We start from the raw sequence: 18758 nt of genomic DNA on the forward strand, positions 1-18758 counted from the left end.
CCCCCCCGGCTTGCCCCAGCAGCTGCGGTGGGTTTGGAGCCCGGGTCACCCCTGGATCACCCCAGATCCCCCTGCCCAGCCTCAGGGACGGGCTGGATGCTGTGGGGGGGAAGAGGGAGTCTCCCCCGTGCTCTGGGGAGGATTTTGGGGGTCCTGGGGCTGTTGGGGTGGGGGAAGAAGGGACCCTGTGCTCTCCCTGTCCTCCCTGCCAGTGCAGCGTAATCCTGGGATTAAGGGTGTATAATCCCAGGATTTCACCGTGCTAATCCCCCTCTGGGGGGGCCCAGCTGCTGCCCCCATCCTGCGGGGCCGGGGGGGTCACCCGGGGTAGCACGAGCACCCTGGGCACCCCAGGGCTGGGGTCTGGGGACCCACAGAGGGTTTGGTTCACTTTGGGGCTTTTGGTTCACTTTTGCTCACCCTCAAAACAAAGCTTGGGGGTTGTGCGTGTGGCCAAAACCCCCCCGAAACCCCTTCAGCCATCACCTTTCCCCAAAATGGGGCTCTTTGATCCCAAAAGAGCAGCTCTGGCCCATGGGCCCAACCCGGCCCAGGTTCTGAGAGTTCACTCCAAGCTCTTTCTGAGCCCAAACGCCAACTCTGGAGCCCCCAGAACCCCTCCAGACCCACAGGACTTCCCCAAATTCACCCCCAAAAATCATCCAGTCCCATCGGCTTGAGGAAAGAAGAGGAGAGGGAGGGAAAATCCACCTTTAATGGGGGCAGGATCAGCGCTGCCAGACCCTGAGCAGGTGTGGGGGACTCCTGGAGGGAGAGGAGGCTCTGGGGTGCCCGGGGAGGCCCTGGGGTGCTGCTCAGAGCTCGGAGAAGAGCGGCTGCTCCCGGACGCTGCCCAGCACGGGCACGGGGCTGCGGCGGGGGCTGCCGCGGGGCTCCAGGGCGCTGACGAAGAAGAAGGGGATGTGGGAGATCCTCCCCGAGGACCAGCACTGCAGGGGACAGGGTGGGGCAGGGGTGAGTGTCCAAAGAGCACAGAAAAACCCTTTGGGATGGAGTCCAGCCCGTGACCTGACAGCACCTCATCACCCTGGCCTCGTCGCCAAGCGCCACGTCCAGGCTTTGGTCTGGTTAAACCTCCTCTCCTTGGAGCCCCCCCACGGCTCACCCCGATCCCAGCCCCCTTCCCAGTGCCACCAGTGTTCCCTGGGACTGGGAACGCCCCGGGGAGGGACTCACCACGGTCAGGAGGGCGCCCTGAGGGAAGCAGGGGTGGAAGGAGATGAGCTGGGGCTGGGCACCGCGCTCGCCCCGCACGAAGCCGCTGTGGGGTGGGGGAACAGCCAGGATTATGGCCAGGGAAAACAGCACGTTCCCAGGGAATTGGGGGTGTTTGGGGTCTGAGGGGATGCACTGGGAAAGGACAACCCAAAGCCAAGCAGGTGAGGCGGGGAGGGGACAGTGTGGCCAAAGCACATTTCAGGGTGAAGCAGTGTCAGGGATTGGAGGAGGAGCACCAGGGGCAGCGCTGCCCCATCACATCCTGGGAGTTCATGGGACTCAGAGACCCAAACCTATCCCAGACCTGCTGCAGTGAACCCAAAACCTCCTGCAATGAACCCAATCCCATCCCAATGAACCCAAACCCACCCAAAACCTCCTGCAATGAACCCAATCCCATCCCAATGAACCCAAACCCACCCAAAACCTCCTGCAATGAACCCAAATCCATCCCAATGAACCCAAACCCACCCAAAACTCCCTGCAATGAACCCAATCCCATCCCAATGAACCCAAACCCACCCAAAACTCCCTGTAATGAACCCAAACCCACCCAAAACTCCCTGTAATGAACCCAAACCCATCCCAATCAACCCAAACCCACCCAAAACTCCCTGTAATGAACCCAAACCCCTCGCAATGAACCCCAACCCCCCCGAGCCCCCCACGCACCAGGGCAGGAGCTCGAAGACGGGGCTGTTGCGGGTGCGGAACACGGCGACGGCCGGCTGGCTGCCCACAGCCTCGGGGTGTCCTGCAGGGGGACAGCAGCACGAAGGCTCTCCCTTGTCCCCCGTGTCCCTTTTCCCTGCAGGCAGCAGGATTCCCAGGCCAGACCTGGGGCAGGACTGACCTCTGATGATCACTGCCAGCCTCTCCCCGGTGGGGTCCCACACCATGGAATGAACCTCTCCTCCAATCCTGGAAGAGCACAAGTCCCCAAAATTGGGGGGCAGAGACCCCCTGGGTGTCCCCAGCAGCGAGGGGTGGCTGCCAGGAGGAGCAGGGACCCCCCTGTGCCGCGCCAGACCCACCTCTCCTCCCCGTAGAGGGTCTCAAAGGTGGTCTCAGACAGGTCTGCCACGATCGAGGCCGTCTTGGAGCCTCCCACCTGCCCCTGCATGTCCCCTGAAAGGGGAGAAACCCCCACTCCAGCAATCCCACTGGATGTCCCAGGTGATCATTAATTTATTCCTGTCTCACAGCAGCTGTGCTGGTGTCCCAGGAGTGGCTAGGATGGAGGACAAGGGACAAGCAAACACCAGGACCCCCAGGCTGGCTCTGGACCCACTGGAGTCTCCCTGAAATCCCTTCAAGACCCCACAGCTGTGACTGAGAGTGAGGAGCAACGTGCAGGATGGAAAAGCCTGAATTCCAGAGATTCCGTGCTTGGGGAGCCCAGAACACCCCCTGTGTGTCCCAGCTCCCTGCCACTGGCCCAGCTCCTCACCCCAAAGCTGGGGGTTCATTTGGGGACCTTCTCCCAGCCCCTGTGGGACAAACTCACCCCGGTACTCGGAGAAGGACAAGGAGTAGATGACGGACTCGCCCAGCACGCTGAAGAGCAGGCGGCTGCCATCGGGGCTCCAGCAGCCTGTCTGTGGGACAGTGTCACCACCCATAACTGTGGGACAGTGTCACCCCTGTCACCCTGCCTGTGGGACAGTGTCACCACCCCTAACTGTGGGACAGTGTCACCCTGTGGGACAGTGTCACCCTGCCTGTGGGACAGTGTCACCCCTGTCACCCTGCCTGTGGGACAGTGTCACCCTGTCTGTGGGACAGTGTCACCCTGTGGGACAGTGTCACCCTGCCTGTGCGACAGTGTCACCCCTGTCTGGAGCGTCTCAGACTGGAGAAAAGGAGGCTCAGGAGGGACTTTTCACTCCACAAGTCCCTGACCAGAGGGGACAGCCAAGGGACAAGAGGACACGGCCTCAGGCTGTGCCAGGAGAGGTTCAGGTTGGATATTGGGACGATTTCCCACAATTTGGGAAAATTCCCACAATTTCCTGGCCTGGCTGCCCAAGGGAGGGACGGAGTCCCCGTTCCTGGAGGGATTTAAAAGCCCAGTGGATGTGGCACTTGGGGACAGGGGTCAGTGGTGGCCTTGGCAGTGCCAGGGGTTGGCCTGAGCGGTCCCAGAAAGCTTTTCCAGCCTAAATGATTCCCTGGGAAGGGAATATCCCATCCTACCTGGCAGCGTCCCCTGATCGTGGGCCAGCGCTCACAGGTCCACATCTGGGCCTCCCACACCCTGCAGGAGATGGGGTTTAGGGAGCAGAATTCCTGGGAATTTGTCCCAGTCCTGCTGCTCTGGGAATCCGCTATGTCCAACCCCATCCCCCACAAGAGGAACAGGAGCAGGGGGGATATTTGGGATCCAGATGCAGATTTTCTGGAGCGAGGATGAGGATGGGGATGAGCAGCTCACCGGAACACGGCCGAGGGGGTGGCTGCCAGCACCTTGCTGCCATCGGGGGACCAGGCCAAGTAGGTGACACCGCCACCCCCAAACCACTGCAGCTGGACACAGGTCTCGGTGGACACATCCCACACCTGGAGGGGACAAGGAGGACGACGGTGACACCGGGATTAGGGAACACAGAGCGAAGATTTCAGGTCCAGGTGAAATCCCAGAGCTGCCTCTGTAGCAACACTGCCTGAGCCCAGCCCGAGTGTCCCTCGGTGACCCCAGGGGTGTCCCCAGGAGGGTCCTCACCAGCATGGCCGTGTCCACCGGTGACGCCGAGAGCAGCCGCTCCCCGCTGGGCGCCCAGGCCAGGCTGGTGACAGGGCTGTGCCCGGGGTAGGACAGCACCTGGGCACAGCCCGACGAGGGCCTGCACAAGGACAGGGAGAAGCCACCGGGATTTGGGATTCGCTGGCAGGATGGTGGTGCTGTCCCAAAGCCAACCCCAACGGGGTGACAACAGCCGGGAAGGGAAGGTGGGAGCTGTCACCTCGTGGAGAGGGAGGTGGGGTCCAGGTGCCACACGAGGATGCAGCTCTGGCAGGCCACGGCCAGGATGGAGGCACAGAGCGGCTTCCAGGCCATGGTGGCCACGTTCCTCTGCAGGCGATGCTTCAGCGAGGGCACGGTGGCACTGCCGGGGAGGGGACAGGTGACACGCGGGGCAGGTGTGGGGCTGAGAGCCCTGGTGCAGCCACAGCGTCCCCTGCCAGCCCTGACCACAGAGAGGGGGCACAGCAGGGTGGGGAGGGGGTGTGCCCTGCCCTGTGCTCCCCGGGGAGGGGACGGGAATTCCCGGCCAGGTGACACCGGAGCGAGCCGGGGCACACCTGGTGTCACTGAGCCGAGGTGTTCCCAGTCCGGACAGGGCCCAGGCTGGCCTGAAGTCCCAGCCTGGGGACACCCGGGAGGGCTGCAGGAGCAGCCGGCAGAGTCTTCTCCTGAGCAGGGACTGGCATTCCCTGGGGGAGCAGGGAGACCTGGGGGACAGAGGACACTCAGCCCGTGTCCCCCCGGCTCTGTCACCACCCCCCAGGGCTGCGTGACCCCCAGGATGTCCCCAGAGGTGCAGAGCTAGCAGGGAAAGGACAGGCAGAGCTCTTGGGGCTCGGGGGAGAGCAGGGAACGAGCAGGGCGGGCTCAACGGGAGCCCAGGTGGGCCCAGGTGGGCGAGGAGGCCACGGGCAGCAGGCCCAGGGCAGTGCCCGCCCCGGGCTGCCCGAATCCCGGGACAAAGCCCCACCTGTTGGAGTTGTAGACGCGGATGGAATCGTCCACAAAAGCCACAGCGAATTTGTTGGTGTGGGGGTGCCAGGCGAAGGCCCGGATGGTGCAGCCAGCCCTGGAGGGGGCACAGGGCAGGGTGAGACCCCCACCAGCACCCCTTGGGCGGGCAAAGACCCCTCTCAGAGTCCCCAGAGAAATAAAACTTCCTTTTTGCTGCTCGACAGGACCATTTTCTCTGAGAAAGTCCCTGTTTCTGGGAATTATTCACAGAGCTGTTCTGAGGGGCTGGTGACTACAGCCTGGGGTTGGAATTGGAAGGAAATTTCCAGGCTCTGATCTCCTTTAACCCTGATCTCTCTCCTACCAGGGCACACAAACCAGGGCAGCCAGAGTCCGTGGGGCAATATTTGCCTTTCATGGCTGAGCCCACCCAAACGGGGCCATCCTGTCCCTGTAGGCCCACCCGGGGGGGTCCCAGACCCCAGCACGGTGATTTTGGGACACCCAGCACTCACCAGTCCATGGCCTGGGAGAAGGCTGCGATCATGTCCTCACTGGTCAGCTGCAGGGAGGGGAGAACACTGAGCTGGCAGCACAGACCCCCAGTTTCCAGCCCCTTCTCCCTCTCCCCCAGCTGGATTCAGGCCCCTCTTGCAGCACTTCGCTGCCCAAACACCTTCCCAGTGTCCATTTTCCGCCGGTGGAGGAAGGAGCAGTGTCTGGAGCTGGGCATCCCCAGGAGGAGCACTTCGGGGGGGTTTCCAATGGGGAAGGGACCATCCCCCAGCCCCAATCGCTGCTCCCCTTGCGCCTGGCTCCCGCAGCAGCGGGGATCAGGCCGGAATGACTCACGGACAGGTGTGGGAACAGAGATCCGTGCAGCGAGGACAGCCAGCGGCACACGGCCAGCGCGTGGCTCGAGCCCGTCCGCAGCCACCGCAGCCCTGGCGGGCAGAGGACCTCAGCGTCCCTGCCAGCACCACGGGGGACACGGGCAGGGACAGCGGGGCCCAGCCAAAGCATCACGGCGAGACCCGGAGCTCTCCAGGCAGCCCGGACTCACCCTCCTCCTCGGCGCCGGCCAGCTCCCTGAGCAGCCCGCAGAGCCCGGCGTCGCGCCTGCGGCGAGAGCGCGGTCACCGCCCAGCCCCCTGCCCGTCCTGGGGACAGGTTTTGGGACCAGCGGGGCACTCACCAGGCGCTGAGGCAGCGCTTCCAGAGGGACTCGCGGTGGTGGATGAAGGGCGGGCGGGCGCTGGGCTCCAGGCGGCCGTGAGCCTTGAGAGGCTCCTTGGGCAGGCTCAGCACGGGCAGGTCGGGAACCTGCAGCACGCACAGCCCCCCTGAGACCCCCGAGCTCCCCTGAGCCCCCAAACTCCCCTGAGCTCCCTTGAACCCCCCTGAGACCCTTGAGCTCCCTTGAGCTCCCCTGAGCCCCCAAACTCCCCTGAGCTCCCTTGAACTGCCCTGAGCCCCCAAACTCCCCTGAGCCCCCTGAGCTCCCCTGAGACCCTTGAGCTCCCTTGAACTCCCCGAACTCCCCTGAGCCCCCAAACTCCCCTGAGCTCCCTTGAACTCTCCTGAGCCCCCCTGAGCCCCCAAACTCCCCTGAGCTCCCTTGAACTCCCCAACCCCCCTGAGCCCCCAAACTTCCCTGAGCGCCCTTGAACTCCCCTGAGCCCCCAAACTCCCCTGAGCTCCCTTGAGCCCCCCTAAACTCCCCTGAGCTCCCTTGAACTCCCCTGAGCCCCCCTGAGCCCCCACTAAACTCCCCTGAACTTCCCGACCTCCCCTGAGCCCCCTGAACTCCCCTGAGCCCCCCTGAACTCCACTAAACTCCCCTGAGCCCCCAAACTCCCCTGAGCCCCCCTAAACTCCCCTGAGCCCCCAAACTCCCCTGAGCTCCCTTGAACTCCCCGAACTCCCCTGAGCCCCCCGTAAACTCCCCTGAGCCCTCCTGAGCCCCCCCTGAACTCCCCTGAGCCCCCCTGCACTCCCCTAAACTCCCCTGAGCCCCCCTGAGCCCGGGGGACAAAGGCCCCCCCAGGGCAGCGGGCAAACGGCGATGGGAGGAAAGAAGGGGCACGAGGAGGAGCGGCCTGAGGGTGCCTGGAGAGACCCCAGCAGAGGGGACAGAGCTCCAGCCACAGCTGAGCGGGACCAGTGCGGCACCCCCGAGGCTGGAGCGGGGCAGGCACGGCTCCGGCAGCGAGGAAGGCTCACCTGGTTCTGGAAGGCCAGCGGGAGCTGCTCGCTGAGGCGGCCGCAGACCAGAGCGTTGTTGAGCTCGTACAGGGTGACATCCCCAGGGGGAGGCGGCGGCGGGAACAGCCCCAGGGAGCACATGGCGGCGCCGAGCCTGGGGGCGAGCCCGGGCCGGGGGGCGACAGCTGAAACCTCCGCGGCCCTCGGGATGCGCCGGCTCCAGGCCGGCGACCCTTCCGCCGCTCCCTCCGCCCACAGCCCCCGGTGCCCCCCGGCCTCTCCGTCACCCGCCCTCAGCCCCCGGTGCCCCCCGGCCTCTCCCTCACCCGCCCTCAGCCCCCGGTGCCCCCCGGCCTCTCCCTCACCCGCTCACAGCCCCCGGTGCCCCCCGGCCTCTCCCTCACCCGCCCTCAGCCCCCGGTGCCCCCCGGCCTCTCCCTCACCCGCTCCCCGCCCTCAGCCCCCGGTGCCCCCCGGCCTCTCCCTCACCCGCCCTCAGCCCCCGGTGCCCCCCGGCCTCTCCCTCACCCGCCCTCAGCCCCCGGTGCCCCCCGGCCTCTCCCTCACCCGCCCTCAGCCCCCGGTGCCCCCCGGCCTCTCCCTCACCCGCCCTCAGCCCCCGGTGCCCCCCGGCCTCTCCCTCACCCGCCCACAGCCCCCGGTGCCCCCCGGCCTCTCCCTCACCCGCCCTCAGCCCCCGGTGCCCCCCGGCCTCTCCCTCACCCGCCCTCAGCCCCCGGTGCCCCCCGGCCTCTCCCTCACCCGCCCTCAGCCCCCGGTGCCCCCCGGCCTCTCCCTCACCCGCTCCCCGCCCTCAGCCCCCGGCGCCGCCATCTTGGCCGCCCTCACCCCTTCCCGCTCCCTGCTCGCGCCGATCGCCGGCCGCGCGCCGCCCTCGCGGCCGCGGCCGCGCGTGGGAGGGGAATTAAAAGGGCCGCGGCTCGCGTGAGACACGCGCGGAGCCCTCACTGAGGGACAACGCCACGCTCCCCGATTTTCCTCCGCGGCGGAGAGAGAATGTCAGCGTCCCCCTGCACGGACGCGCTCCGCCGGTGGCTTAGTGGCCCCCCGGTTGTAACGAGGACTGATTAACATGAGGGCCACTTTTTTGCTGTCGTTGCCCCTTTAAGAGAGGCGGAGCCTCCATTAGGGGGCGGGGCGAGGGGCGTGTGCGGCTGACCGGTCATGTGGTGTCCGAGCAGGGCTGCGCCGGGACCGGGACCGGGACCGGGACCGGGACCGGGACCGGGACCGGGACCGGGACCGGGACCGGGACCGGGACCGGGACCGGGACCGGGACCCGGACCCGGACCCGGACCCGGACCCCCGGGACCACGACCACCCTCGTGTCCTGTGGGCGCCCCCCGTGTCCCGCACCCCGCTGTCCTGCGGGCACCCCCGGTCCCGGACGCCCTCTTGCGCTGCCGCGGCATCCCGGTGTCCTGCGCTCCCGTGTCGCCGGTGCCGCCGCCTCCCCCGGCGTCCCCTCTCGCGGGTGCCTGTGTCCGTTCTCGCCGTGTCCCCCGGGTGCCGCTCCCGCCGCGTGCGCCCCCCTTGGCTCGCCCCCCAGCCCCTCTCCCGGGGCTCCCGCTTTTCTCGTGTTTATCTCCGTGTTTTCCTTAGCGGCCGCAAGAGTTATTTTAATTTTCTCAGGATATTAAATAAAGGCGGCGGGGGGAGCTGCGGCGGGGGGCCCCACATTCCTCGCCCGTTACGGAGCGAGCGGGGTTCGATAGGAGACGACGATTTGGGATGGCGCCGACATCAGAGCCACCGCAGGGCTGGCGTGGCCTCGTGGCGTCCCTCGGACCCCCCCAAACCCGGCTGGTGGGGCAGCGAGACGGGGAAAAAGGCGCTGGGGGCCGAGGGGGGGTCCCCGCTGGGGCTGGGGGGGTCGCTGGATGGGGTTGGGCTCTGTGGTTTGGGAGGCTCCGGGCGGTCGAGCCCTCGGTGGCCGCCGGGCCGGGGTTTGGCTCGGGGACGTGGCTCGTTGCCCTGCTTGGCACTGGCCCACCCACGGCGAGCAGGGCTGGAGTTCTGGGGGGAAACCCCGAAATAGGCAAGTTTGTGTCGGGGAGGGTGTGGCTGCCTTGGGGGAGCTGCGTGGAGAGGTGGCACTGCCACTCTGGATGGCCCCGGGAGCCACCCTGGGGACGGCTCTGTGACCTCTGTGTGGTGGCACTGAGCTCCGGCCGCTCCACTGACGCCTCTGCGCCTCAGTTTCCCCACCCTGTGTGCCCCCTTTCCCTGGGGACAGCTGGGTCCTGGCCAGCTCGTGGCCGCCGTGACTCAGCCGGGGCTGGCTCGGGGACCTGCTGCCATCCCTGTCCCTGTCCCCCCGCGGGGCCGTGGGTGCCGGCAGCTGCCCCCCCTCCGCTTCGTGCTGGCATTGGAGCTCGTTTCCGCCTCCTGTTGCCTTTTTCCGTGGCTTTTTGGGTTTTTTTTTCAGGAAAAGCCCCAAACCAGGGCTGAGCGCATCAAAGGGTTGGCGGGAGCCCAGGGCAGGGGGAGGGGGAGCTCGGGGGGAGCGCAGTGGGGTCCCCGCCAGCCCACAGCGCCCAAAATTGGGGTGTCCTCGGGGACACGTGGCCCCGCCGCGTGCCCGGTGCTGCCACGTGGGCCCCGGGATGTGGCCGGGGGAAACTGAGGCACGGGGCTGTGCACACGTGTGTTCCCGAGCACACGATGTCCCTGGGAGTGGGGACAGGGCTGCTGGGGACACGCGTGGGCAGGGTGGGGCTGGCAGGGGACAGTCCTGTCACGCTTTGGCTGTCCCTGAGGTTGGGGACATGAGGAGGGACATGGGGACAGAGGGACCAAGGAGACACGGGGGCCAGGGTCTTGGGGACATGGGGCCATGGGGACAAGGAGACTGTGGGGACCACAGGGGACAGGGTCCTGGGGACACGGGGTCCTGGGAAAGGGGAGAGGCACAGGATATGGCACCCCAGGGGCTGAGGACAAGGGGACAGCCCAGCTTGTCCCCATCCTCGCTCAGCTCCTGCCACCCCCAGAGAGGGGGGACGCAGCGACCCTGAGCAGGCCCGTGTCCCCCCGTGCCTCAGTTTCCCTCGGAGCCCTGCAGGGAGGCAGAAGCCGAGCACATCCCTGTGATGAAGACGCCCGGCCTCAGCCGCAGAAGGGGGGGCTGGCTCCACTCTCAATCCTTTTATTGCTTTTTTTCCGGGGGGCGGGAGGGGCAGGCAGCTAAAAAAAAAGTGGGGAGGACACGTTACATTAGCACTGATGAACCAGGCCGGGGGAGGGGGGCAAACCCTGTCCCTGAGTGCGGGGGGCGAGGCGAGGGCTGGGGGGCAAGAAGGTTTGGGGGAGGTGGAAGGGAAAACAGAAAATGGGGGGGGGGTCTCACCTTGACACCCCCCCGTGAGCCCCAGAGCGCTCGGAGAGCCCCCCCATAATTTAAGACATAAATTAGAATGGCTAACGAGGAGCTGGGGAACTGAGGGGGAGGGGGCTTGGGGGGAGCAGCACCCCACAATAAATATCCCCAGCGGCGTGGAGGAGGAGGAAGATGAAGGCGGAAAGGCTCAAATCTCCAACAAACTCCCGGCCTCGGGACTGCCGCCGTCCTTGGCGGGCGAGGCGGGCGGCGGCCGGGGGGACGCGGGGGGCTGCTCGGCGCCGGGGGGCGGCTTGGGGGGGCCGGGGTCGGCGTGGGTCTTCTGGTGCTTGCTGAGGTGGTCGCTGCGGGTGAAGCGCTTGCTGCACAGCAGGCAGGTAAACTTCTTCTCGCGCGTGTGGGTCCGGACGTGGCGCTCCAGCTCGTCGGAGCGGGTGAAGCGCTTGCCGCAGAAGAGCCAGTTGCACACGAAGGGCCGCTCCCCCGTGTGCCAGCGCAGGTGCGCCTTCAGGTGCGAGGCTTTGCCGTACACCTTCCCGCAGCCCGGGATGTGGCAGCTGTGCACCGGCTTCCGCCGCGACCCGCCCGGGCCCCCGAGCCGCTCCAGCTCCTGGCAGTTGGGACAATCGCACGCCGGGCGTCCCCCCAAGGAGCCGCCGCGGGGACCCTTCGGGGTCTCGCCCGGCGTGGGTTTAGGGGTGGGGGGCGCCGCGGGGGCGTTGGTGTAAGGAGGGGGGTTCAGAGCGCCGAAATCGGAGCCGTAGGTGGGCAGAGGGGGGCTGAGGGTGGGCTGGCCCTGCAGCGAGCCCTGCAGCCCCTCGGCGCCCGCCGGCCCCCCCAGCCAGCCCCCGTTGGGGTGCACATCCCACCAGGACGGGGCCGCGGGCCCGGAGCCCCCCGGCAGCCCCCCGCCGATGCCGCCCTTGTACCAGGAGCCGTAGGGGTGCGGCATCTCCAGCGAGGGGTACACGCCCGGCAGGCACTCGCCCGGGGGGTGGCCCTTGGCCGCCACCACCACGGGGGCCCCCAGCACCTCCTGGGCGCCGGAGGGGGCTGGGAAGGGGTGGCCGAAGGGGCCGTAGTCGGGGCCGTAGGGGCCGGGGGAGGCCTGGGGGCTGGCGGACGGCGACAGCAGCCCCGGGGCGCTGGGGAAGGCGGCGGCGTAGGAGTCACCCATGGCTGCGGCGGCGGCACCCTGAGGCGTGGGGGGCGATGTCAGCGGGGGCTCCCCGAGGCGTGGGGGGCGATGTCAGCGGGGGCTCCCCGAGGCGTGGGGGGGCGATGTCAGCGGGGGCTCGCAGCCATGGCACTCGGCAGCCTGTGGAAAAGGGGAACGGGGCTTGAGGGCTCCGAGGGCCACCGTGTGCCATGGGGTGACCCGTCCTGGGGGTCAGCACTGGGGGCAGCTGTACTGGGGTGTCAGCCCAATTGGGGTGTCAGCCCCGCTGGGGCACCCAGCAGCACCCCCCAGTCCCAGGGTTCTACCCACCACCCCCAACACTCCCCATCCCCTGTGCCTCAGTTTCCCCCCCACAAAGTTGAGGCCACCCCATCACCCCCCAGCCCAGCATCCCCCCCAAAGGGGCTTCTCCAGGGGCTGCTGTGGGGTTGTGCTGGTGGCAGGGCCTCCCCCCACCCCCAATCTCGGCTCCTTCTGCCTTTATGGCCTTTTAATCGAATTATGCTGTGGCCTCCCCCCTCCCCGGGTGACTTCCTCTGCTTTTATACCCGTCATGGCTTTCAGCTGCGCGGGCTGGGCCGGGGTGTCATGAGCTGTCCCTCACCCCCATCACCCCCGGCGTTCCCTTTATTTTCTTTTTTTTTTTTTTTAATTCATCTCTTCACCCACTTTGGGGCATTTCCACTTCGGCTTTTTTGTTTGTTTGGGTGTTTTTTTTAGGGTGTTCCTCCTCTCGCCCCCTTTCTTTTATTTTTTTTTTTTTCCGTGGTTTTTGCGCCTATTTTTACGCCGGCCCCGGCCGTGGCCGCAAGCGCGCTCCCGGTTTTCCAAGGATAACAAGGGCCAGGCCTGTGCCCCGGGAACGCTGCCCTGCCGCGAGAGCCGAGGTAATTAAAACCAGGGCGAGCGGCAAACGGAGGCGCACGCTTAAAATAGTGTCAAACTCCCATAAATCAGCTCCGCTTGCGCCGGGAAATTAAGGAGCAGGGAAGGAGCCCCGGGAGCTGCGGGCTGAGGACGGCGTGAGCTCGCTGCACGAGTGGCTCGCTGCACGAGGGGGTGACAGTCCCTTGGTGGCTCCTGCTGGGTCAGGGACCTTGACCCCTCCCATGTCCCCTCCCGGCGTGGGAGGGGTCCAGCCCCTGCTCTGGGGGTCTCCGGTCCCAAATTCTGGGTCCCCAGTTCCCGGTCTCTTGTCACCGACCACCAGTGTCCAGTTCTTGATCCTCAGTTCCAGGTCCCCATTCCCTGTCCCCTTGTCCCCCAGTCCCCAGTCCCTTAAGTCCGCAGTTTCTTGGTCCCAAAACCCAGTCCTTGTCCCCAGTCCCAATCCCCAAATCCCATCCCTGGTCCCCAGTCCCTGGCCCCAAGTGTCCCCACAGCCCTTGCCTCAGTTTCCCCCGCCCTGTCAGTGCCACCCTCTGTCCCCTGAACCCGAGGACACCTGGGCCTGGCTCCTGTGCAGTGGTGCTGTCCCCAGCCAGAGGGACAGTTCGGGGTGACAGTGGCACTCGGCACCATCCCCCTGTCCCTGGTCCCCCCGCCGGGGTGGCAGGGCAGCCCCTGCTGGGGCAGGGGACACACGTGTCCCCCGGCACAGGGACTGCAGGGGGATGCTCGGGTCCCACACAGGTCCCTGTCCTTGCGGGGGTCCCATATCCCGGGGGGCTCCCCCATCCTGCAGCGAGTCCGCCACCCCATGGGTCGCAAATCCCCAGGTCCCTACCCCAGAGCGGGGATCCCCCATCCCGAAGGGTCCCTGTCCCTCGAGGGGATCCCCCATCCCGAAGGGTCCCTGTCCCTCGAGGGGGATCCCCCATCCCGAAGGGTCCCTGTCCCTCGAGGGGATCCCCCATCCCGAGGGGTCCCTGCCCCAGAGCGGGGATCCCCCATCCCGAAGGGTCCCTGTCCCTCGAGGGGGATCCCCCATCCCGAAGGGTCCCTGTCCCTCGAGGGGGATCCCCCATCCCGAAGGGTCCCTGTCCCTCGAGGGGGATCCCCCATCCCGAAGGGTCCCTGCCCCAGAGGGGGGATCCCCCATCCCGAAGGGTCCCTGTCCCTCGAGGGGGATCCCCCACCCCGTGTTCCTCTATCCCGGGGTCCCGGGGCAGGGTCCCCCATCCCGAAGGGTCCCGGTGCCGGGGGTCCTTACCGCGCTCCGGGGATGCCGGGGGTGGGTCCTGCCCGCGGGGGTGCCGCTGTCGCGGTGTGCCGCTGTCCCGGGATGCCGGTGTCCCGGGATGCCGGGGCTCGGTGCGGAGGGAGGGACGGAGGGAGAGGGAGGGAGAGGGAGGGACGGAGCACCGTGGCCGCCGCCCGCCCCGCTGTGCCGCTGCGGCGGGGCTGGGCCGGGCCGGGACCGGGGCCGGGAGCGGGAGCCCGGCCCCGAACCGCCCCCAGCCGGGGGGGCCGGGGGACCGCGGGAAGGGGGGCAGGGGAAGGGGAAGAGGAAAAGGAAAGGAGGAAGGAAAAGATGAGAGAGGGGGAAAGAAAGAGAAAAGGGGGAGGGAACAGAAAGGGGGGGAAAGAAGGGAAAGGGGAAAAAGAACAAGGAATTGAAAGGGGGAAATAAGTGAGAAAAGGAGAGAAAGAAAAGAGATGAGGAAGAAAGGAAAAGAGAGGAAAGGGGAAAGGAAAATGAAGGGGAAAGTTTAAAAGGAAATGAAAAAGGGAGGGAAAAGACAATAAAAATTATATATGGAAATGGAAGAAAAATTAAAGAAAAAGTTGTGAGGGGAGGAAGATGAGGAGGCTGAGAGCTGGAGGAAGGAGGGGAAATAGGGGACAGGGACCAGTATGGGGAGAGGAAAGGAGAAGAGTGGGGAGAGGGAAGGAAGGGAAAGGAGGGAAAAGGAAAGGAGAGGAGAGAGGAAATAAGAGGAGGAAAAGGGGAAGGGAAATGAAGGAGAGGGGGAGAAAGGGATGGACAGCGGGAAAAGGAGGAGGAAGGGGCTGGGAAGGGGAAGTGGATGAACAGGAAAAGTGCTGGAGAGGAGAGAAGAAGGAATAGATAGATGGGGAGGGGAAGGGAAGGGGGACAAAGGAGGACGGGACAGCTGGGGCACCCAGAGGCTCTGACCCCAGAAGGGGCTGGGATGGGGACGGGAGGGGACAACCGATGGGGATGAGAGGGACGTGGGCTGGAGCTTCAGGTACCAGGAGTGGGGTCAGGCGTGTGGGGACAGGGACAGGAGTTGGGAATGGAGCGGGCATGGGGCTGAGGGAGCAGGGATGGGGGTCAGGGAGTGGGGACAGAGCTGGGTTCTGAAGGAACAGGGTTGGGGACAGGGACAGGGGACATGTGCAGGGTGACAGGGACACACATGGCTCTGGCGATGGGGCTGGGGACCCCCCTGCGCCTCAGTTTCCCCCCCATGAAGGAATTGTTCCAACCGCTCTTTTAACCCCCACCGCCTTTTTTTTTTTTTTTTTTTTTTTTTTTTTTTTAATTTTATTACTCCCCCGTCCTTCCCATTTTCTTTTCGCGTTCCCCCTTCCCTGTTTCCCCCCGCCGGGGCCGGCCGGAGCCAGCGGGGCCCTTTCCCAGCCCTGAGTCAGGGCTTTCCGCTCCGCAGCCGCCGGCGCCGCCGAAGGCCACAACCACCGCCCCCCCCCTCGCTGGGGCTTCCACTGCCCACAAACTGGGAGCAAACTGGGACGGCCACTCCAGCCCTCCTCCTCCTCAGCCAGCCCGGCGTGGGATGGGGGGGCACCCCATGGATTTTTTGAGGGGTTTCACTCGCACCAGCATCGCCCACCAGGGTCCGGCTCACGGAGGGGGGGGTCTGGCTCTGCCCGAACGGCCGGGCTGGGGTGGGTGGGGGTGTCAGTTGGGTGGGGGTCTCTCCCCGGCTCGAGGGCGGTGGGGACCCCCCCCGTGTGCCCCGGGACCCTTCAAAGCGCGGCGGCCGCGCGGGGGGGCGGCGGCGGGGGCTGATTACAGGGCGGCGCCGGGCTCGGCCGCCCACGGCCCCGCGGCCGCGCCGGGCCCCCGCAATTACCCGGTATTTATACCCGGCCGGACGCCGGGACCTCGCCAGGGCGCGGGGGGGACGCGGAGCGGGGGGGCTCCGTCCCCGGGCAGCCGGCCAGCCACCGTCCGTCTGTCCATCCCTCCCTCCATCCTCCTATCCATCCCTCCTTCCCAACCCTCCCTCCCTCCTCTGCCTCATTCACCCCCATTTATCAGCCTGGCTCCGGAACTGACACGAATTTGAGGGGGCTCAGCCCCTCTGTCCCAAATTTGGGGGATGTCAGCCCCACCATGACACGAGTTTGGGGGGTCTCAGCCCCCTGAGATGTTCCCATCCCGGTCCCCAGGGCCAGGAAACGCCCCCTGCCCAGTGCGGGGGTCCCAGCAGTTTTGTCCCCCCGATCCCCGCGGTGTCGGCGGAGGCACCGCAGCCCCTCGGGGCCGGGGGATGGAAGCGGAACCAGCCCGGGGTGACCCCCGCGTCCCCCACTCCTCACCTGGCGCGGTGTCCCCCCGTGTCCCCCCCGGCCCGGCCCTGCCCCGCCCGCCCTCTCCGGCCCCCGGATGTTTCCCTTGCGGTCGGAGGCCCCGAAATAGCGCAGCCCCCGCGCTGGGTGCGCCGGCCACGGCCGCCCACGGGCCCCGCGGGACCGGGGGGGCCGGGGGAGGCTCCGAGGGCTCGGAACAGGGCTGAGCTCCCCCCACAACACCACCCACGGGGGGCACCCCGGTGTTCGGAGCCCCCCCGGCATCCCAGAGATCACCCCCCTCCAAGGTGGGGCACAGGGAGGGTCTGCGGGGCGGGAGGAAAGCTGGGGGAACACGGGGGGCAGGAGGAGCCAGGGGACGTGCGGGGACACGGGGGCGGATGGGGACCAGGGACCTGCAGGGACAGAGGGGCACCCGCCATGGGGCTGGGGGGTTCCCACCCACGGGGAAGCCAGGGCAGGGTGGCCCCAGGGCTGAGCTGCGCCCACGGCCCCGGTGTTTCCTCCCACCCTTTAATTATCCCGGAATTATCCCTGGAAATAACTGCGGGGGCCGCGGTGGGCGGGGGGACACCGAGCCGGACAGACCCCCGGCGGGGACAGACGGACCCTGGGACAGACGGGCAGACCCCGGGGGACAGGGGTGACCCTGGGGGACAGGGGTGCCCCGGGGGGACAGCGGTGACCCTGGGGGGACAGGGGTGCCCCGGGGGGACAGCGGTGACCCTGGGGGGACAGGGGTGCCCCGGGGGGACAGGGGTGGCCCTGGGGGGACAGAGGTGGCCCTGGGGGGACAGAGGTGGCCCTGGGGGGACAGGGGTGACCCCGGGGGGACAGGGGTGGCCCCGGGGGGACAGAGGTGGCCCTGGGGGGACAGGGGTGACCCCGGGGGGACAGAGGTGGTCCCGGGGGGACAGGGGTGGCCCCCAGCACGGCGGGCACCCCGAGCCCGCCCCCCGGTCCGTGTGCTCCCCCCGTGTCCCCCCCGCCATATGGCTCCCATTGCGCTGCGGTGCCGAAGCCACATCAGAGCGGTGGCAGCGGCGGCCGCGGGGGCGGCACCGGGGGCCTGACCCCCCCCCACCTCCGGCTGCTGAAGGTCCCCCCCAGGTCGCCGAGAGGAGCCCCCCCAAGTTGCCACCGTGTCCCCTCCCAGCTGCCAAAGACCCCCAGATGCAAATCTGGGGTACCGCACCTGCCCCCCAAGCCCTGCGACTACCGCAAATTGTCCTGGGGCCACCCCCAAGCTGCCAGGGAGTCCCCCCGCCCCTGGGACACCCCCTCCCCCAATATCCCGGGACCCCTCCACGCTGCCAGGGACCCCCCTGCCCCTGGGACACCCTCGGCTGCCAGCGACCCCTCCCCAGCCCTGAGCCCCCCAGGATGCCCTGGGTGTCTCGGCCCCCGGTGCCTTGTGTCCCCCCCGGTCCCCCCGCCCGTCGCTGTCCCCGGGCCGGTCCGCCCTGGCTCGCGCCGCGCTGCATTTCTGCGGTTCCCAACCCAAAATTGCTGGGAGTCGCCCGGCGTCGCCCTGATTCCTCCGCGGCCGCGACCTGCCGGGGGAGGGGGGGACCCAGAGGGACAATCGGGGGGTGGCAGCGGGGGTGGGGCACCCCAGGCCGGCCCCGCTGTCCCCCCCCCCGGCTCGTCCCAGTGCTCCCAGTTTGCCCCCAGTCCAAGGCTGAGGGCTCCTCTGTCCCCGTGCCGTGTGCCCTGAGCTTACGCGGCCACTGGGAGGTGGGGACAGGGACACGGATGGGGACAGGACAGGCTTGGGGACAGCAGCAGAGGGAGCACAGGATCAGTGACAGGGTTGGGGACACTTTTGGGGACACGGGACAGGACAGCACCCTGATGTGAGAACCCCGGGGACAGGACACGGTTGAGGACAGCGTTGGGGACAGAACAGGGCAGGGATGGGGGCACTATTGGGGACAGCACAGGGCAGCTTTGGGGACACTGCTGGGGACAAGACACGGCTGGGGACACTGCTAGGGACACTCTTGGGGGCAGGACAGGGTCGGTGACAGTGTTGGTGCCAGGGCAGGACCAGTGACACTCGGTGCCCGGGTCCCACTGTGGCGGGTGACAGGACACTCTTGGTGACACTGTCGGTGACACTTGGTGACAGTGACAGTTGGTGACACTGTCGGTGACTGTCGGTGACACAGTTGGTGACAGTCGGTGACACTGTTGGTGACACTGTCGGTGACAGTCGGTGACACTGTCGGTGACTGTCGGTGACACTGTCGGTGACAGTCGGTGACACAGTCGGTGACACTGTCGGTGACACTGTCGGTGACACTGTCGGTGACAGTCGGTGACACAGTCGGTGACACTGTCGGTGACACTGTCGGCGACACTGTCGGTGACAGTCGGTGACACTGTCGGTGACACTGTCGGTGACAGTCGGTGACACTGTCGGTGACACTGTCGGTGACACAGTCGGTGACACTGTCGGTGACAGTCGGTGACACTGTCGGTGACAGTCGGTGACAGTCGGTGCCCGTGGCGCCCCCGCCAGGCGGCAGCAAAGCCTCGGGCCCGGGGGCGGCACCGCCCGGCCGCGACCACCGGGGGGCGCGCGGGGACACTGGGGACACTGGGGAGGG

The 18758-nt window shown here is 67.2% G+C and overlaps 3 protein-coding genes across 5 annotated transcripts; 1 reads left to right on the forward strand and 2 right to left on the reverse strand.

Moving 5' to 3' along the window:
- Positions 1-697: 697 nt before the first annotated feature.
- Positions 698-8234, reverse strand: AAAS (aladin WD repeat nucleoporin). 3 transcript variants are annotated; one of them, XM_068212423.1, is made up of 17 exons: positions 8114-8234; positions 7163-7298; positions 6135-6262; positions 6003-6058; positions 5792-5883; positions 5455-5501; positions 4956-5054; positions 4203-4346; positions 3962-4082; positions 3674-3798; positions 3436-3496; positions 2747-2837; positions 2274-2367; positions 2093-2160; positions 1912-1993; positions 1198-1282; positions 698-950 (listed from the first exon to the last, which is right to left on the reverse strand). In XM_068212423.1, exons 2-17 carry the CDS (start codon positions 7283-7285, stop codon positions 816-818), a joined length of 1551 nt encoding a protein of 516 aa, XP_068068524.1. In that variant the 5' UTR covers positions 7286-7298; positions 8114-8234; the 3' UTR covers positions 698-815. The 3 variants fall into 3 exon arrangements, with proteins under 3 accessions (XP_068068524.1, XP_068068522.1, XP_068068523.1); XM_068212421.1 differs by lacking the exon at positions 8114-8234 and adding an exon at positions 7946-7997; XM_068212422.1 differs by lacking the exon at positions 8114-8234 and adding an exon at positions 7588-7609.
- Positions 7284-8093, forward strand: LOC137487101 (uncharacterized). Its single transcript, XM_068212740.1, has one exon. The coding sequence runs from the start codon at positions 7284-7286 to the stop codon at positions 8091-8093; it is 810 nt and encodes a 269-aa protein (XP_068068841.1).
- A 1873-nt stretch (positions 8235-10107) lies between the features above and the next one.
- On the reverse strand, positions 10108-11916 carry SP7 (Sp7 transcription factor). The gene has a single exon (XM_068212116.1). The coding sequence runs from the start codon at positions 11680-11682 to the stop codon at positions 10693-10695; it is 990 nt and encodes a 329-aa protein (XP_068068217.1). The 5' UTR covers positions 11683-11916; the 3' UTR covers positions 10108-10692.
- Positions 11917-18758: the final 6842 nt, after the last annotated feature.

The sequence above is a fragment of the Anomalospiza imberbis genome, chromosome 22 (assembly GCF_031753505.1).
Source record: "Anomalospiza imberbis isolate Cuckoo-Finch-1a 21T00152 chromosome 22, ASM3175350v1, whole genome shotgun sequence".
NCBI classification, from domain to species: domain Eukaryota; kingdom Metazoa; phylum Chordata; class Aves; order Passeriformes; family Viduidae; genus Anomalospiza; species Anomalospiza imberbis.

Excerpts from the sequence above, each read along its gene's own strand:
- LOC137487101 (XM_068212740.1), top strand. The coding sequence starts at position 7,284 with ATGGCGGCGCCGAGCCTGGGGGCGAGCCCGGGCCGGGGGGCGACAGCT.
- AAAS (XM_068212423.1), bottom strand. The coding sequence starts at position 7,285 with ATGTGCTCCCTGGGGCTGTTCCCGCCGCCGCCTCCCCCTGGGGATGTC. Across the intron at positions 5,055-5,454 it reads TTCTCCCAGGCCATGGACTG|GGCTGGCTGCACCATCCGGG; the intron begins GTGAGTGCTGGG and ends TGCCCCCTCCAG. Across the intron at positions 2,838-3,435 it reads CGATCAGGGGACGCTGCCAG|ACAGGCTGCTGGAGCCCCGA; the intron begins GTAGGATGGGAT and ends ACTGTCCCACAG.
- SP7 (XM_068212116.1), bottom strand. The coding sequence starts at position 11,682 with ATGGGTGACTCCTACGCCGCCGCCTTCCCCAGCGCCCCGGGGCTGCTG.